General features: G+C 38.0%; 2 protein-coding genes across 2 annotated transcripts; one reads left to right on the plus strand and one right to left on the minus strand.

Moving 5' to 3' along the window:
- The first annotated feature begins 1,783 nt into the window (after window positions 1–1,783).
- On the plus strand, window positions 1,784–7,997 carry rbm15b (RNA binding motif protein 15B). Its single transcript, XM_054616273.1, is given in 6 exon segments — window positions 1,784–3,282; window positions 3,285–3,369; window positions 3,371–3,464; window positions 3,467–3,815; window positions 3,818–3,861; window positions 3,894–7,997. Coding segments are annotated over 6 exon segments (2,541 nt in total). The 5' UTR covers window positions 1,784–2,006; the 3' UTR covers window positions 4,587–7,997.
- A 2,577-nt stretch (window positions 7,998–10,574) lies between these two features.
- Window positions 10,575–14,545, minus strand: LOC129105324 (nuclear factor 7, ovary-like). Its single transcript, XM_054616272.1, has 2 exons — window positions 14,497–14,545; window positions 10,575–12,551 (listed from the first exon to the last, which is right to left on the minus strand). The coding sequence occupies exon 2, from the start codon at window positions 12,532–12,534 to the stop codon at window positions 11,146–11,148; it is 1,389 nt and encodes a 462-aa protein (XP_054472247.1). The 5' UTR covers window positions 12,535–12,551; window positions 14,497–14,545; the 3' UTR covers window positions 10,575–11,145.
- Between the last annotated feature and the right edge of the window lie 1,920 nt (window positions 14,546–16,465).

Below are 16,465 nucleotides of genomic sequence, written 5' to 3' on the forward strand. Positions count from 1 at the left end.
AAATAATCCTTTGAGACCTTTTGCATTTATTATGGTTATAAAAGTTGACATTTAAAACTATATATTTATAAAAACGATACATGTTTTCTGTCAAAATCGTATTTTCTTAAAAAACAAAAAATATATAATAATTAAATAAAATATTAATATAATAATAAACGACTTTACTTTTCATATAAGGAAAGTAATAAAATAAATGCATTTTAAAAAGTTGACATTTAAAACAATATATTTATAAAAACAAAACAGGTTTTCTGTCCAAAAAATATATAATAATTAAATAAAAATATTAATATGATAATAATATTTTTTTTTTAAACTACTACTTTTCACTAAAGTAAAGTAATAAAATAAAGGCATTTTAAAAAGTTGACATTTAAAACTATATATTTATAAAAACAAAACACGTTTTCTGTCAAAATCTTATTTATTAAAAGACTAAAATATTAATATAATAATAATAATATATTCTTAAACGATTCTAAAGTAATAAAATAAATTCATTTTCAAAAGTTGACATTTAAAACCCCAAAAATATAATTAAATAAAAATATTAATATGATAATATATATTTTTTAAACGACTCTACATTTCACATAAGTAATAAAATAAATGCATTTTAAAAAGTTGACATTTAAAACTATATATTTATAAAATCAAGTCAAAGTCTTATTTATTAAAAAACAAAAATAGTAATATGATAATAATAATAATAATATATATTTTTTAAACGACTCTACTTTTCACATAAGTAATAAAATAAAGGCATTTTAAAAAACAAAAATAGTAATATAATAATAATAATAACAATAATAATAATAATAATAATAATAATAATAATATAAAAGTCAAAATCTTATTTATTAAAAAACAAAAATAGTCATATAATAATAATAATAATGATATATATTTTTAAACGACTACTTTTCACATAAGTAATAAAATAAAGGCATTTTAAAAAGTTGACATTTAAAACACGTTTTCTGTCAAAATTTCATTTTTTTAAAAACAAAATTAGTAATATAATAATAATAATAATAATAAAAATGATAATAATAATAATAACAATAATAATAATAATATATATTTTTTAAACGACTCTACTTTTCACATAAGTAATAAAATAAAGGCATTTTAAAAAACAAAAATAGTAATATAATAATAATAATAATAACAATAATAATAATAACAATAATAATAATAATAATAATATAAAAGTCAAAATCTTATTTATTAAAAAACAAAAATAGTCATATAATAATAATAATAATGATATATATTTTTAAACGACTACTTTTCACATAAGTAATAAAATAAAGGCATTTTAAAAAGTTGACATTTAAAACACGTTTTCTGTCAAAATTTCATTTTTTTAAAAACAAAATTAGTAATATAATAATAATAATAATAATAAAAATGATAATAATAATAATAACAATAATAATAATAATATATATTTTTTAAACGACTCTACTTTTCACATAAGTAATAAAATAAATGCATTTTAAAAAACAAAAATAGTAATATAATAATAATAATAATAACAATAATAATAATAATAATAATAATAATAATAATAATAATAATATATATTTTTTAAACGACTCAACAAAGGCATTGTCTTTATGTAACGTCATGACGTCGTCCGTCAGTCGCGTCACGACGTCCTCCGTCATTCGCGTCACGACGTCGTCCGTCCGTCGCGTTTTTATGTCGCGTCCTGACGTCAGCCGCGTCATCGCAGCAGGCCCCGCCCCCTGAGAGAGAGAGAGAGAGAGCGCACATTCCTATTGTCCAAGATGGCGGCGCAGACGCGGACGCTCCGAGGCTGATGTTCCTGAGCGCGTTCACGCTTTCATTCGGACGTGTGCGCGAATATCCAACGTTACGGAAGCCGCCTGCGGCCACGTCTGCACCGCTGACACCACGAGTGAAGGTTTGATCTGATATCACCTCCTCCTCTTCCTCCTCCTCCTCTTCCTCCTCCTCCTCCATCCTCCTCCAGGATGAAGAGGCAGGCCGGGCGGGAGGCCAGTCCGTCCAGGGCCTCCGCCAAACGGGTCAGGGAGCGTGAGCGCAGAGAGGAGCTCCTCCACCCTCCTCCTCTTCCTCCTCCTCCTCCTCCTCCTCCTCCTCTGGCTCTCCTGCTGGCGGAGAGCAGGAGCTACCACCACCGCCGCAGCCGCAGCCGGGAGCGTGAGAAGCTCCACCACCAGCACCACCACCACCACCACCACCACCAGGAGCTCCTCCACAGGCCGCCGCTGCGCACCACCACCACAGAGCCTCCTCCTCCACCTCCTCCTCTTCCTCTTCCTCCTCCTCCTCCTCCTCGCCCCGGCACCCTGGAGTACAAGACGCTGCTCATCAGCAACCTGGGCTCTCAGGTGTCGGACGAGGACGTGGAGGACGCGCTGTTCCACGAGTTCAAGAAGTTCGGCGACGTCAGCGTGAAGTTGTCTCACACGCCCGAGCTGGGCCGCGTGGCCTACGTCAACTTCAGGCACCCCGAGGACGCCAAGGAGGCGCGGCACGCCAAGTCCTCCAGGCTGCTGCTGGGAGACCGGCAGCTGAAGATAGAGCCCATGTACGTGAGGAGGAGGAGCGTGACGCCGCCCGATGCCGGGTTCCTGCCCGCGTTGCATGCTGGGTACGCGTACAGGCAGCGGTCGTTGTCTCCGCCCGGAGGGAGCAACATCAGGGACATCCGGGCTCGGCACTACGCTCTGGAGGGGCTGAGCAGGGAGCGAGAGCGGCTGCTGGACTACTACGGGATGCTGGATGAGCGGGGTCGACCGTACGGGTTCCCCCCCATGCCGGTGGTGGAGGATCTGAAGCCGGAGGACGATCAGAGGGCGACCAGCAACTTGTTCATCGGGAACTTGGACGGCAACGTGACGGAGGCGGAGCTGCGACGGGGGTTCGATAAGTACGGCGTCATCGAGGACGTGGTGATCAAACGGCCGGCTCGTGGGCAAGGCGGCGCGTACGCTTTTGTGAAGTTTCAGAATCTGGACATGGCGCACCGAGCCAAGGTGGCCATGCAGGGCCGCCTGATGGGAGGCAACCCCATCAAGATCGGCTACGGGAAGGCCAACCCCACCACGCGGCTGTGGGTGGGCGGGCTCGGGCCGGGGAACTCGCTCGCCGCTTTGGCTCGGGAGTTCGATCGCTTTGGGAGCATCAGGAATATCGACTATGTGAAGGGGGACAGCTTTGCGTACATTCAGTACGAGAGTCTGGACGCCTCCCAGGCCGCCTGCACCCAGATGAGGGGGTTCCCTTTGGGGGTCCAGAGCGGCGCCTGAGGGTGGACTTTGCCAAAGTGGAGGAGAGCCCCACTCGGGCGTTCCCCCCGGCTACCAGCCCCCGTGGTCGCCCCCTCCCACTACGACCTCCTCGGGGAGGCCTACAGCCGCCATCGCAGCCTGGAGCGAGAGCTGAGGGGAGCCAGGGACCGCTCGCCCCCGCGCCGCCGGCCTCCCACAGCCTCCTCACCCAGAGGGAGCGGGCGCTGCTGGAGAGGGAGTACCCGGCCAGCCCGACCCGCAGCCTGGAGAGGAGGACGGGCGGCGTGGAGGCGTTCGGGCGGAGCGGGAGGGGAGCGCGGAGCCGCAGCAGGAGCAGGGAGCGCTGGCTGAAGGAGAGGGAGGAGAGGAGGAGCAGGAGCAGGAGGAGGAGCAGGAGCGCGTCGACCGACCGGCTGACGGAGGAGAGGGAGCGAGAGAGGGAGAAGGAGAGGGGGAGGTCGAGGGTTCGAGGTCAGGGCGGGGGGGCCGTCTCCCCCGACGCGAGCCCGGACCGAGCACGGGTCCGAGCCCCGACTCCACCACCGAGCCGACAGACCACACCCCGAGAACGGCGGAGGTGGGCGACACTCCGCCGCCACCGAGGACGACCCTCCGTCCAGCCGCCACCACAGCAAACGGTCCGGCGAGCATCTCAACAACCACCACCATCGGAACAGCGAGGTCGTCGCCGCCGTCGCCCCCGCCACCGCCGCCGCCGTCGTCGCCGTCTCCCCCGCTGTCCACACGGACAACGCCTCCTCCCCTCCCGGCACGCTGTCCGAGTTCGCCCAGGCCTCGCTCGCCAAATCGTGGCACGGCTTCTTCGCGCTGAAGAACAGCAGCTTCCCCACCAACCTGTACATGCTGGAGGGGGTCGTCGTTCTTCGGCGCCGTGATGAGGACACCCTGAAGAGCCAGCCGGGCCAGCTGAAGATCGCCCAGCGGCTCCGCATGGACCAGACGCGACTGGACGAGGTGTCGCGGCGCGTCAAGCTCGGGCGGCCCGACGGGTACGCCGTCCTGCTCGCCCTCCAGGGCCCCATCGACCGCCAGGCCGCGGGCCCCGAGCCGGGCCTCCAGGCCCGACTGCTTCGCCACCTGGTGACCTACCTGCGCAACAAGGAGGCGGCCGGCGTCGTGAGCCTGCCGGGCGCCAAAGAGGGGGGGCCCGGGGCGATGCTGTACGCCTTCCCCCCCGGGGTGTTCTCCCAGCAGTACCTGCAGGCCGCCAAGAGGACTGTGGGTAATCTGGACGAGGAGCACATGGTCATCGTTATCGTCAATGACACTAACTGACACTTTGGTGAACAGACGCTTTACTATGAAATACTTCCATGTTGTTTTTATTCATCTTACACATGAAATATGACAGAGGACACTACATCTCTCTTTTGTTACTTTATCTCTCACTGAACTTATTGTCACATTTACAGGAAATGATTTTACATGACGGGTCGTTTTAAAAACACTTCAAGGAGAGAGGACGTTGATGTGCAGGCCTACACGCACACACAGGCAGCACTGTCGCTTTTATACTCTTAAGCTGTAACGTACAAAACACTAAACCTTTTGTTTATATGCTCGTTTACTTTATTTCTTTTTTCCCTTTTTATCCGAAGATACCAAGTTGTTCTGTGTATCCAATATATACTCTGAGGTTTTTTATACAAAGTGATTGTAAGCTGGATGGGATCGTGACATCTGTCTCCTCTACTGGCTTCTACTCGGCAGGTTGAGACCCCCCCCCGTCCTCTGTGACTGTATATTTGACATAGCTAGGTGTTTGTTTTTTATCAATTGAACCATTCCAGTTGTTTTTTGAAAGGTGTGTGAGTGTGTTTTCGTTCTGTTTGCATGCAGGAAAAGAGGAAGAAGAAAAAAAAAGTTTTTGTCTTTTTTTTGGCGATAACGTGTTCATCTGTCATACTGGTGCGAGGTCTGATCATATTGACTGGTTCGGATTTTATATTGTATACAGACTTTTAATTGATTTGAATACATCGATCCATCCATCTCTTATCCATCCTTGCTCCTTTTTTTATTTTCATCTGCCATTACTTCAGATCCAGCAATGTCTTTACTTTGTTTCCTAAAAAGTTAGTAGTGATGTGTAGAAGTGTTTGTAAGAGGAACTTCTCCATAGTCAGTGTTTCACTACAGTAGATGGAGCTGTGGACATATTTTAGACAACTAAAAGAATCAATATCAGTGTGAGTGTACGCTGTATTTAGGATATTTTCACAGCCACCAGACTCCATTGAGAAAAACAGTGATTTAAGCTCAAAGTTGCTGGTGTACTGCTGCCTCCATCGGTTAGTTTGTTTGTGTTATTGTGTGACGTTGGTGTTTTTAAAGGGTTAAGTCAGATTCACCAAAGTCACAAAATAACACCAACAAACTAACTGATGGAGGCATCAGTAGACCAGCAACGTCTGTGTTCTGCACGCTAAAATGAGTGTTTTTGTCAAAGGAGTCTGCTGGTTTTAAAGAGAGTATAGATTGATGAGATGGCTTATGTTCCCCGTCAGACAACAAGGTAAAGAGGTGAATATAGTTTGAATATAGTGTACAGTTGAACTGATATTGATTCTTTTAGGCGTCTTAAATACGTCCACAGCAGCACTTTGCTTTGCTCCATCTTCTGTAGTAAAACACTGACTATGGAGAAGAACCATCATACAAACACACCTTAAAAACATCACAACTCACCCTTTTAATGCAAACATCATTCACACCTGAAAAGCTCTTTAATTAGCTCTAGAATTATTCAAACAACACATGCGTGGTCATTTCAATCAAACTCACTCCAGGAATTCACAAAGTCTTTTTGAAACCCCTCCAGAGAAAGTTTTGTCTTCATCACTAATCTTTTGGGATTTCTGTAACTGACCCGACGCTGAGCTCCTTTTTTTAACTTCAATGTTAAAATGTTTGTTCCAAGATGATATTTTAGACACAAAAACAGAAATACTCCCAGCCAGATGATAATGAATGAAATCTCAGAGAAATACAATTCAAATGTAATGATCCTTGACACTATATCGTTCCGTGTGGTTTGCAGTTTGCACCAACTCAATGAGAATGTATGTAGTTCGTATAGAAGACGTGTGACAGCTCTCGTCACACGGCTGCTTTTCAGCTACATGTGATGTTGTTTACTACATTTATTGTTTTGTTTCTTACAAAAGCCAGGTTGGTTCTGTTAAAACTCACGAGGAAAATGAATCAAATTTTAACAGTTTAGTCTGTTTTTATCAGTAAACACTGTTTCTGTTCAGTGATTAAAAAAAGAATAAAGAAGAATTGGACTGAAGTTAAACATGTTTTTTATAGATTCCCCATATTTGCTGTTCTTTTATTTAGTAGAGAAGACTTGTATGATGAGCTTAAAAACAAACAACACATCTAGAGTTTAACGTTCATGTTTTCTGACAAATAATAAAGGACTCGGGCTGCAACTGTTAGTATTAAACATTTATCTTTTTTAATTGATTTGTCATTAAATGTCAGAAGAAAAGTGCATTTTGCCCATCATAATTTCCATAAAACAAAGGTACAAATCAAAATGCTTCACATGAAACATAATGAGGCTTTCAGAAGTGAAAAAAAAAACAAGGCAACATTAAAAGATGTAATTTATAAGAGTTTAATAGAAATAAAACATAAAAATAAGCAGTAACAGGAGGATAGGAATTACATTACAGCGACAAGATTTAAATAAACATTTGAAGTAATATTCTCTAGATTTGCAACAACTAATCCATTAGTTGTCAGATATTAAATTGATCAACTGTTTTGATAATTGATTCATCGGTTTACAAACTTTTTTTAAAGAAAATAAGTCAAAATTCTTGGAGTCCAGCTTCTGAATATCTTCTGGTTTCGTTCCTCCTCTGTGACGGTTCACTGAATATCTTTGAGTTGTGGATAATAAAAGACATTTGATGACGTCATGCTGGACTTTGGAGAAACACTGATCCACATTTTTCAACATTTTCTGACATTTTATAGATCAAATGAGAAAATAATCAACAATAACCGTTAGTTGCAGCTCTCAAATCTTCATGTAGACAAGTTGAACTGGAAGCAATGTCACTGTTGTTAATGGATATCTTAATTATGAACATCAATTTTCCATTTTTCATTCAGTTTTTTCAAAGTGTTAATTAATTAACACCCCGTCTGCTACAGTCAGAGTTTACTGCCAGTGGTGGAAAATAATTTGCTATATTTAATTACAGCTTTTGGATATTTGTAATTTTGGTATTTCAGTTTTCTACTTCATTACATTTCAGAGGTACTAATTGTACTTTTTTTTAATCCTCTTTGTTTATCTCACAGAAATAGTTGTTAATTGTTTTTGCAGATTATTTGTCATATAAACACAAATGCTTATAAAAAAAAAGGATGTTTCAGTGGAAAAAAGTAAGAACTTTTAGTCTGGAAATGAGTCTTAAAGTTTTCCCATAGAAAAATGTTAACATCTGCTGAGTGTAGTTGGAATATTTCAATCTGTTTTTCATTATAAATCAACTGGAATAATTTTGTAAAAATCAATTTTAAAAACAATCATTTTGAAAACACGTTGATGAAACAGGTTGAAATATTCTCACTGCAAGAATAAAGTTTCAGGACTCAATTACAGACAGAAAAGTCTTCATAAGAATAAAGCTACTGCAGATGAAAAACTTTATTGATCGTTAAAACTTTGACAAACTGCAACAAACAATCTTACTCACAGATAAATTAATCTCTGATAATCCTGTAATTCATAATAACAGTAAGATTTTATGGGTTTTACTTATGAAGAAGTAATATTAAATTGAAGTAATACCACTTCTTCCACCACTGGAAGTACCATTTTCACAGATGGATTGATGTTTTTAGTTTATTTCTGAATAATTAATTAATTATTATCTTCTGACTTCTCTTTTTGTTGTAGTCACCTCAACACATGCAGTGTCTAATTTTTTTGTTTTTGGTTTGAAAGTTGCTCCAGCGGTTATGGATCTGTGGCGCAAATTTGTGTTTTGATTTAAAAAAAAATAGTTATGAAGAATATATGAATAAAAACAATGTGGACTGGTTGAAACTGTGAACGATAATCAGCTGAAAAGCTTCGACTTGTCCTCCTGAAACCCAGATGGAAATGAAAATAAATAAATAAATGTGGTCATGTAACATAACATGCTGATTGTTCATCACGGCACCAATCACAGCCTTTAAATATACAAGTTTTGTACAAAATACTGTTGAAGAAAATAAAAAAATAACCCTTTTTATACCCAGAATACACTTCCCTTTTCCCGTCTCCTCTGAACTGACGTCACACAGACCTGAGCTCAAACCAACGACAACAATCGGTTTTCATACACAGATTCCTGGATTTGGTTTTGTTCTCTGTGTCAACATATAGAAACGTGTATTCTGTATCAAAAAGAAAATGTAATAAACATTTTTCATGCTATTTTTCTGTCCATTGTAAGTTTCTTTAACACGTAGTCAATAAAGAAAGAAGTACTCAGATCCTTTACTGTAATAACAACACAGCTTGAAATCAATAGATAATAAACAGTTTTCTCTTCTCTATGAACTCCTCTCATATTCTTATAATCTATAGATCCATATATATTATATAAATCCCTATTAGGTATGACCAATAATACATTTCCTGGCTGACAGTTAATGCCACACGTGCAACATGTACAAGTAAAGCTGAAATGATTAGTCAAATGAATTGATAAGTTTATTAACAGAAAATTAAATAATAAAGCTATCTTGATTGTTTTAGTCATTTGTTATGTAAACAAATATTTCATGGTTCCAGTTTCACTAATGTTTAGATATTTCCTTTTTTTTGCTTTCATTTTATTTATAATTATTTTTATAATTTGGAGCTTGCAGTCGATAGAAATCTTGGAAATAATCATCAGATTACTTGTAAACATAATCACTAGTTAATAGTTCAAAAGGAGTTCAGCTCAACCAACTACAACAGTTAAATTCAGCTTTTACATTAATACATGAGTAAAACAATATCTATTGATATAATATATATACATTAAATAATAAACTATATTTGATTGTTTTAGTCATTTGAAATGCCCAAAATATTTCATGGCTCCAGCTTCACTAATGAGAGAAGCTTTTATGCTTTTCCTTTTATTAATTCCTATTTTTGAAATAATGTTGAGGTTCCAGTCGATAGAAATCAAGAAAATAATCTGCAGAATAAAATAATAATAATAATAATAATAATAGTTAAAAAATAAGTAAACAGGAAAACTCTGCGTTTACATTAATACACAAATTTAAAAAATCTATTAATATAATATATGTAAATAATACAGGGACATTTTTCTGCCCTGAGTACTTTTACTTTTATTACTTTAAGTACATTTTCCTGATTATACATAGATACTTTATACTTTCAATACAAGACATTTACTTGCAATGAAGTATCTTTTTTACCTTGTGGTATTTTTACTTTTACTTAAGTAAAGGATCTGGATACTTCCTCCACCACTGCTATTAGTAATCAGTTTTCTTTGTCAAGTACTGGAAACGTAGTTTCCTCAAACGTGCGAAACAGCGCCCCTCTGGGTTGTAACGGCTGCTACATGTCGGCCGGTGAGTGTGGTCAAACGTGGTATTGCAGCCTCACAACCAGGACAGGTGGAGTTGCATTGTGGGTAATGTAGGCACCAGGTTTTTGCCAAGGAAGAAACATTTTGTTATTTAATCTGGTTGTGCCTCATTGATTTTGATCCTTTCTTGTTTCCTTCTTCATCAAGAGTACCGCATGATAGATGTTTGATTCTTTTATATTCTGAAGATTGTTTTTATTTCCTCCCTATTTATATATTTACTGCAGCGATGGAACTTATGTAAAAGTACAAAAGTATTAGCATCAAACTACAGTCAAAGTACCATAAGTAAAACATGTATATATATTAAGCAAAAAGGCCCATTTCAGTGTAATAATGTTTGATGTTATTGGATTATAATTATTGATGCATTAATGTGTTCATCACTTGGTGATCAGTTTAATTTATTTATATAGGCTACTACCTCCCCTTATATTTATTTTACATACATACAGTATACATTCTTTTTTGTTATTTATTATAATTATTTTTACATTAAACAGAAATGTTTTACATACTTATATATTATTTCAAGTTCAAGTACCTAAAACTGTATTTAAGTTCAATATGTTTCCTGTTCATTTCACTGGAGATATTAAAGTAGTCAAATAAAATAACACAGGTTTTTGCAGTAAGAGTCAAATTTATTTTTTCAAAAGACTGAGCAATGCAGAAGATGAAACAAATTAATACAAAAATGAATGTTTACACAATTGTTTGCCGTCATTAATTTTAAACTCTAAAAGGTTATGGAATTAAACGTTAAAGTATATCATCATACTCATAATTAACCCCAAGCTGAAAGCAAGTCAGAATTGATCAAACTAGAGTAAAAAAGGTGTTTCTTGAAGAATAAGAGCAGCGGTTATGATTATGATTGTCTCAAAAGCAATTCAAAGCCATGCTGGTTTTTTTCTTAAACCAATGAATGGAAGTTTCTGATATTTCACATTCATGAGAATGGACCGGACGAACAACATGAAAACAATAAAACAACATAAAGTCTCTGACCTCGGCTGTCGAGGACGAGAACGGCTAAACAAACCAAAACATGAGAAACTAAGTGATATATTGTTACGTATTAAAAGGTAGACAATAGAAATAAAAAGCTGATTGTCAATATAAAAAACTAAAAGAGAATGAAAACAATAATAACCCTTTAAGGCTTTAAAACATAAACATAATGATAATAATCATCCTCTTTATCTCTAACTGCTCTGTTCCACTGTCACACTGATCTTCATCGGTAATATCTTCAGTTTATCATCAGTGTTAATGAATGGAAACATCCTCTCAGTGAAAGTGTGTGTGAAGGTGTGTATGTGTGTGTTAGTATCAGGATCAGAGAACGACAGCTTTCCTCTGTTCCAGTCCAGATTCACTCTGATCCTCTGGAGCTTCTTCTGCACTTTGAGATCAGTGAGTAGACCTGGTGGTGACCATGCTGAGTATTTACCTTCATAGAACCCTATTATCCATAATCCAGACTGTATGAATCCCTTCCTCTGGACAGACTCTGCTAACACACCCAGAAACCAGTATATACTGTCTCCAACATCAACATCCCAGCTGTGAGTCCCTGAGTTAAAGCCCTCAGAGCCCAGAACAGAGCAGTATTTATCAAACCTCTCTGGATTATCAGGAAGCTGCTGTCTCTCTCCTCGTCTCACACTGGTCAGATCTTCAGACAGGATGAGTTCTGGATCAGCAGTGTTTGGGTCCAGAACCAGAGGAGTGTAGGAGACCATGTCCTTCATCTTGTTCCAGATGTTGAAGGTCAGGTTGCCCAGGTGTTTGGCCTCGTCTATCAGAGCTCCTGAGAGCAGCTGTGGATCCTCCAGCAGGGGGCGCTGCTGGACTCTTTCCACTGCAGCCTTGTAGTTGTTGAGGAATGAGACGTCTTCAGCTCTCAGCTCGTCCTCTGTGGCTCTGACTGTGTCTGAAAGAGCTGCTATCTCTCTGCTCAGAGCCTCCATCTTCTCCTTCATCATCTGACTCTTCTGCTCCTCTTCCTCCCTCAGTGCAGCCATCCTGGCCTCCTCTTCCTCCTCTAGAAACTGGTGGAGCTTCTTAAACTGATCCTGAATCTGCCTCTCTGTGCGTCGGGCCTGGACCTTCATGTGTTCTGCTGTTTGATCAAACTTCACTTTAACTTGTTCACAAACCTTTAACTTCTCCTTTAAGGGCTCCAGAGTTTCCTGAAGTTTCTTCTTGTGTTGTTGAGCAGCTTCATCGATGGGTCTGAATCTGTGGTTGGTGTGTTTCTCTGAATCTCTGCAGACGACACACACTGGCTGCTGATGGTCCAGACAGAAGAGTTTGAGTTTCTCAGAGTGCAGACTGCAGAGAGCCTCTGAAGCTCTCTGATCTCTCTCCTGTAAGAAACTCTCACACAGGTTCTTTAACGCCAGACTTAAAGGTGGTTTTTCCTTTGAAGATCTTCTCTTACAAACTGGACACTCCTGTGTTGGTTTCTCTCTCCACCAGCTCTTCAGACAGTCTTTACAGAAGCTGTGGCTACATGACAGAAGAACAGGATCTCGAAAGACTTCATGACAGACCGGACAGCAGAGATCCTCCTCTAATCTGGAAGCCATTTTGTCTCTGAGTGAAGCTGAAAACACAGCAGACAGAAAGAACAGTCAGTCATGGCTCCACCTCCCTCCTCTACTAACTTCACTGAAATCTACTTTAACTTTGAGTCGTGTTTTTAGTCAAACTCACGCTCTCTTTTCTCTCCTGTAGCTGAACTCACTCAGATGAAGTTGTTATTTTGTCCTAAAGGTGAATCTGATCATCTAATTTTCAGTCGGTGTGTCTTTGATGAGGTCAAATATGAAACTGTTTCCTGGTTTGTGTCTCTTTGTGGTTGTTTTGTGCCAAAAATATTCAGGATATTTATCAGTTCCAGCTCCGGGATTATGATTATGGTTGCATAATAATGTAGCTGACGTTAGATATTTTATATAGTCAATAACATATAAGCTTTTTTGGCATGAATCAAACAAGGACAATATTGTCAAAGTTTCAAGTAAACTTTATAAACTGAATATAGGTTTCGTACCTAAACTCTTTAACTGCAAAGTAACAGTCTATTGCAACTATAGATTATGTGTAGTGGATTACATTCAGTAGTTTTTAGTTGTACGTATTTGTAGTATTACCCTTAAAGTAAAGTAGAAAGCACCTCAAAATTCAATGTAAAAGTACTTAGTTATACAGACTGGTGCTCTTAAGTTTTACCGACCTCGGTTGTCTCCCGGTTAATAATGTTAATAAAAATCATGACTCATTTATATTACAATTAAAACAATCAAGAAAATAAAGGAAAATATAAAAACCTGCTGACCAGGAGAGGAATTACTGATTGAGTTAATTCAACAACTTCCCGAACAACAAAACATCCCCTAATATTGCAGAAGTGATGAATCATGTGTTCATTGCCGTAAATAAAGCATTACAGAACTGAAACTCTTCTTCTTCCTGTATTTACTGCAGTGATCTCACAGTGACATTACTGCCATCTTCTGGTAGAAATTGTCTACTTCAATGACAAAGCTCTTCACTGCTTTTTATAATTATTATCTGCTATCTCCTGCTCATTATTATGACTTTTCATCTCATAATTATGACTTTTTTAACTCATTATTAGACTTTTATCTCAATATTATGACTTTTTATCTCATTATTATAACTTTATTTCATAATTATGACTTTTAACTCATAATAATGACTAACCATGTGAAGTTTTCATCCTTTTTTTAGTCCTGCATGCTTTTCATTCCTGTCTGTGATTATCTGTGCGTCTGTCATCATGTCCGGTCTCCATGTTCACATTTCCTCTCTGTTTTCTTTATCATTTTTTCTTGTGACTTCTCACTTCTTAAACATAATAATTAATACATTTTCTCTGTGTGTTGAGACCCACACTGCTTTTATTAACTTGTTTGTCCGGTTTGCTAACTAAATAAAGTGGACATTAAGCACACACATCTGGGTGGAAGAACCCAGATTTTGTTCTTATAAATAAAGTATCCATAGTGTAACCACAGTGTAGAAATACTCTGTTACAAGTAAAAGTCCTGCGTTTAAATCAAAATGTTAATCAAGTGAAAGCATGTGAGTTATGGCATCGATGGAAATGAATTTCCATTATCGTCGCAAGTTTAGACGAATATGTATGTTTTTATGTGGTATTAAAATATTATATTATTATCATTGTTACCAACCGTTCTATTTTTAAAACAAGCTTCTCAATCTGTCAGACGAAGCTTCATGAGTTATGTATCCAAAAGTGACGCATGAAATAAAGATTAACCTCCAAGTTTACTTCTACAGGAACGCCGTCAGTAGGCTTGACGTTAACCTTCACTCGACGTGTGTTTAATAAATTAGATTTCTTCCATTGAATACACAAAAAAACATAAAGGTCATAAACCTTCTTATTATATTAAAGTGTTATTAAACTTGATAACCGACGCAGTGCAGCGACAGTGTCATTAAATACGTAGTAAGTCAGAGAAATCAAAGAGGAAACATTTAAATGTGTGTTACATTACCTTTTCTTTATGTAAGCAGTTGTGTTATGCTGCGAGACCCGGAGGAGGGAGAAAGTGAAAGTATGAGAGGACATGAGGGGGAGGTTTGTTCATCACTTCTATCTGATTCTGACACAACGAGATATGAAAAGGCATAAACAAAATAAGTCATGTGAATTAGTTTCAACATATAACCCGTTGGAGTAATAGTCGTCTTCTTAGGGAGCTAAATATTAATGATTTCCAGTCTGGTGTAAAGTAAGAAATACAGGATTGATCTGAATTAACTCAAAATCAGTCAAACAACCGTTAAATCAAAGATGTGCTGCTCAGTATCTCATGGGAGAAGTCTGTATTTTGTATTTGTAGTATTATTATGATATGTAATATTATATTAATACCTTGGACCTTATGCTATACTTCATATCATAATTTACTTATTAAACTGTGTTGTTTCTATGTTACTGATCATAATCCTTATTTTATTTGAATATATATATGTTATACATTTTACATGTTATTTATTTATAATAATATATAACATCTCTATATTAATAAAGGGCTGTTAAATAAATATAAATATATATATTATATATATATATAAATGGTAGACAAATATTGTAATAATTATGTAGAAAGAAATATATAATATATAACATCTCTATATTAATCGCTTCATCTTGACATTTTTGTCTCCACATTGGCTTTTTATTTTGTTCATTTTCTTCTATATGCATTATAGTTTTATTTTTAATATACCTCTTATTATTAATTAATATTCTTCTATATATCTGCATCGCTGTGTTTGTGTTGCTGCAACAAATCAATAAAAGTTCATCTATTTTTACCTTATAGCTCAGCCAATTATCAAAGGATTAAATATGTCCGCTGAATCTATGTTTAATCAGTTTAGATCCACTTGTTAAAAAAAGCAGAATTACTGTTGCTATGACTACCGAAATGAGTTGTTACTTCATTTAGGACAGCGGATATTTTGACAGGAACTTTAGAGGTTGCACAAAGGTTTGACAGACAAGGGAGATTTTTGTTGTCATGTTTTAATCATTCTGCATCAGAGTTCAAAAATACAAACAAACAAAAACAATACAACTCAACTATTCTTGAAGGGAGTAAAAAAGGAGCCAGTTTGTGTTGAACATGTTTATTTATTTCATACATGGAGCTCTATCGGTTAATGCAGTGTTTTCTTTCATTGGTACAGAGGTTAGGTTACTCAAGTCTTTTTAGTTTGTTACAATACACATGACTTTGTTTCAAAAGAAATCCTTGTAAAAGGGAATGTGAGAGTGACACGTTGATCCTTTTTTTACAACAATGATTAAGCAATAAAAAAACACGAAATTAAAGTACATGCTGTTAATACGAGACGATTTTAAAAGGCTGGTGTGTCCCCTCTGATTTGTCTTTTCCTCTTCATATTCTCATGGTGACCTGGATAAACTAGAGAGACATATATACAGTGTTATTGTACATCTCTCTATCATATATCAGTCAACTATCTGCATGATTATCAATAGGAGTCATGACTGCGTACGCCTGTTTTTCCCCAGAAGCTAGTAGCAAACAAAAAAACTGCTTCAGAGGAGGGTGAATATTGAACTTACAATCATACATGTTCCTCCATATCCCATTTCAACTTAAGAAGTGATCATATTTCACAGCTTGCACCTGCTGTTGTTAATTGAAATACTTTGTTAGGTTGGTTTTGTTTGATTAGCAATTTTTGCTAAATTGATGAATGAAAAGTAACTCAGCATGAAACGTCTCCTCATTCAACGATATCCTACCAAAAGTTATTCCACCAATTTTGGCGCGTTTTCCAACAAAGGTTCGGCATCATGTGTCAATTTCCACTCGGAACATGCATATGTTTTCTTTTTCAAAACAAACTTCCGTCTTCACAGGAACCTCAGTTAGGTTGACTTCTGACTTCTTGTTACTCACGGGGAACAAAGAGTTGTCTCCTGGC

The sequence above is a fragment of the Anoplopoma fimbria genome, chromosome 17 (assembly GCF_027596085.1).
Source record: "Anoplopoma fimbria isolate UVic2021 breed Golden Eagle Sablefish chromosome 17, Afim_UVic_2022, whole genome shotgun sequence".
Lineage (NCBI taxonomy): Eukaryota > Metazoa > Chordata > Actinopteri > Perciformes > Anoplopomatidae > Anoplopoma > Anoplopoma fimbria.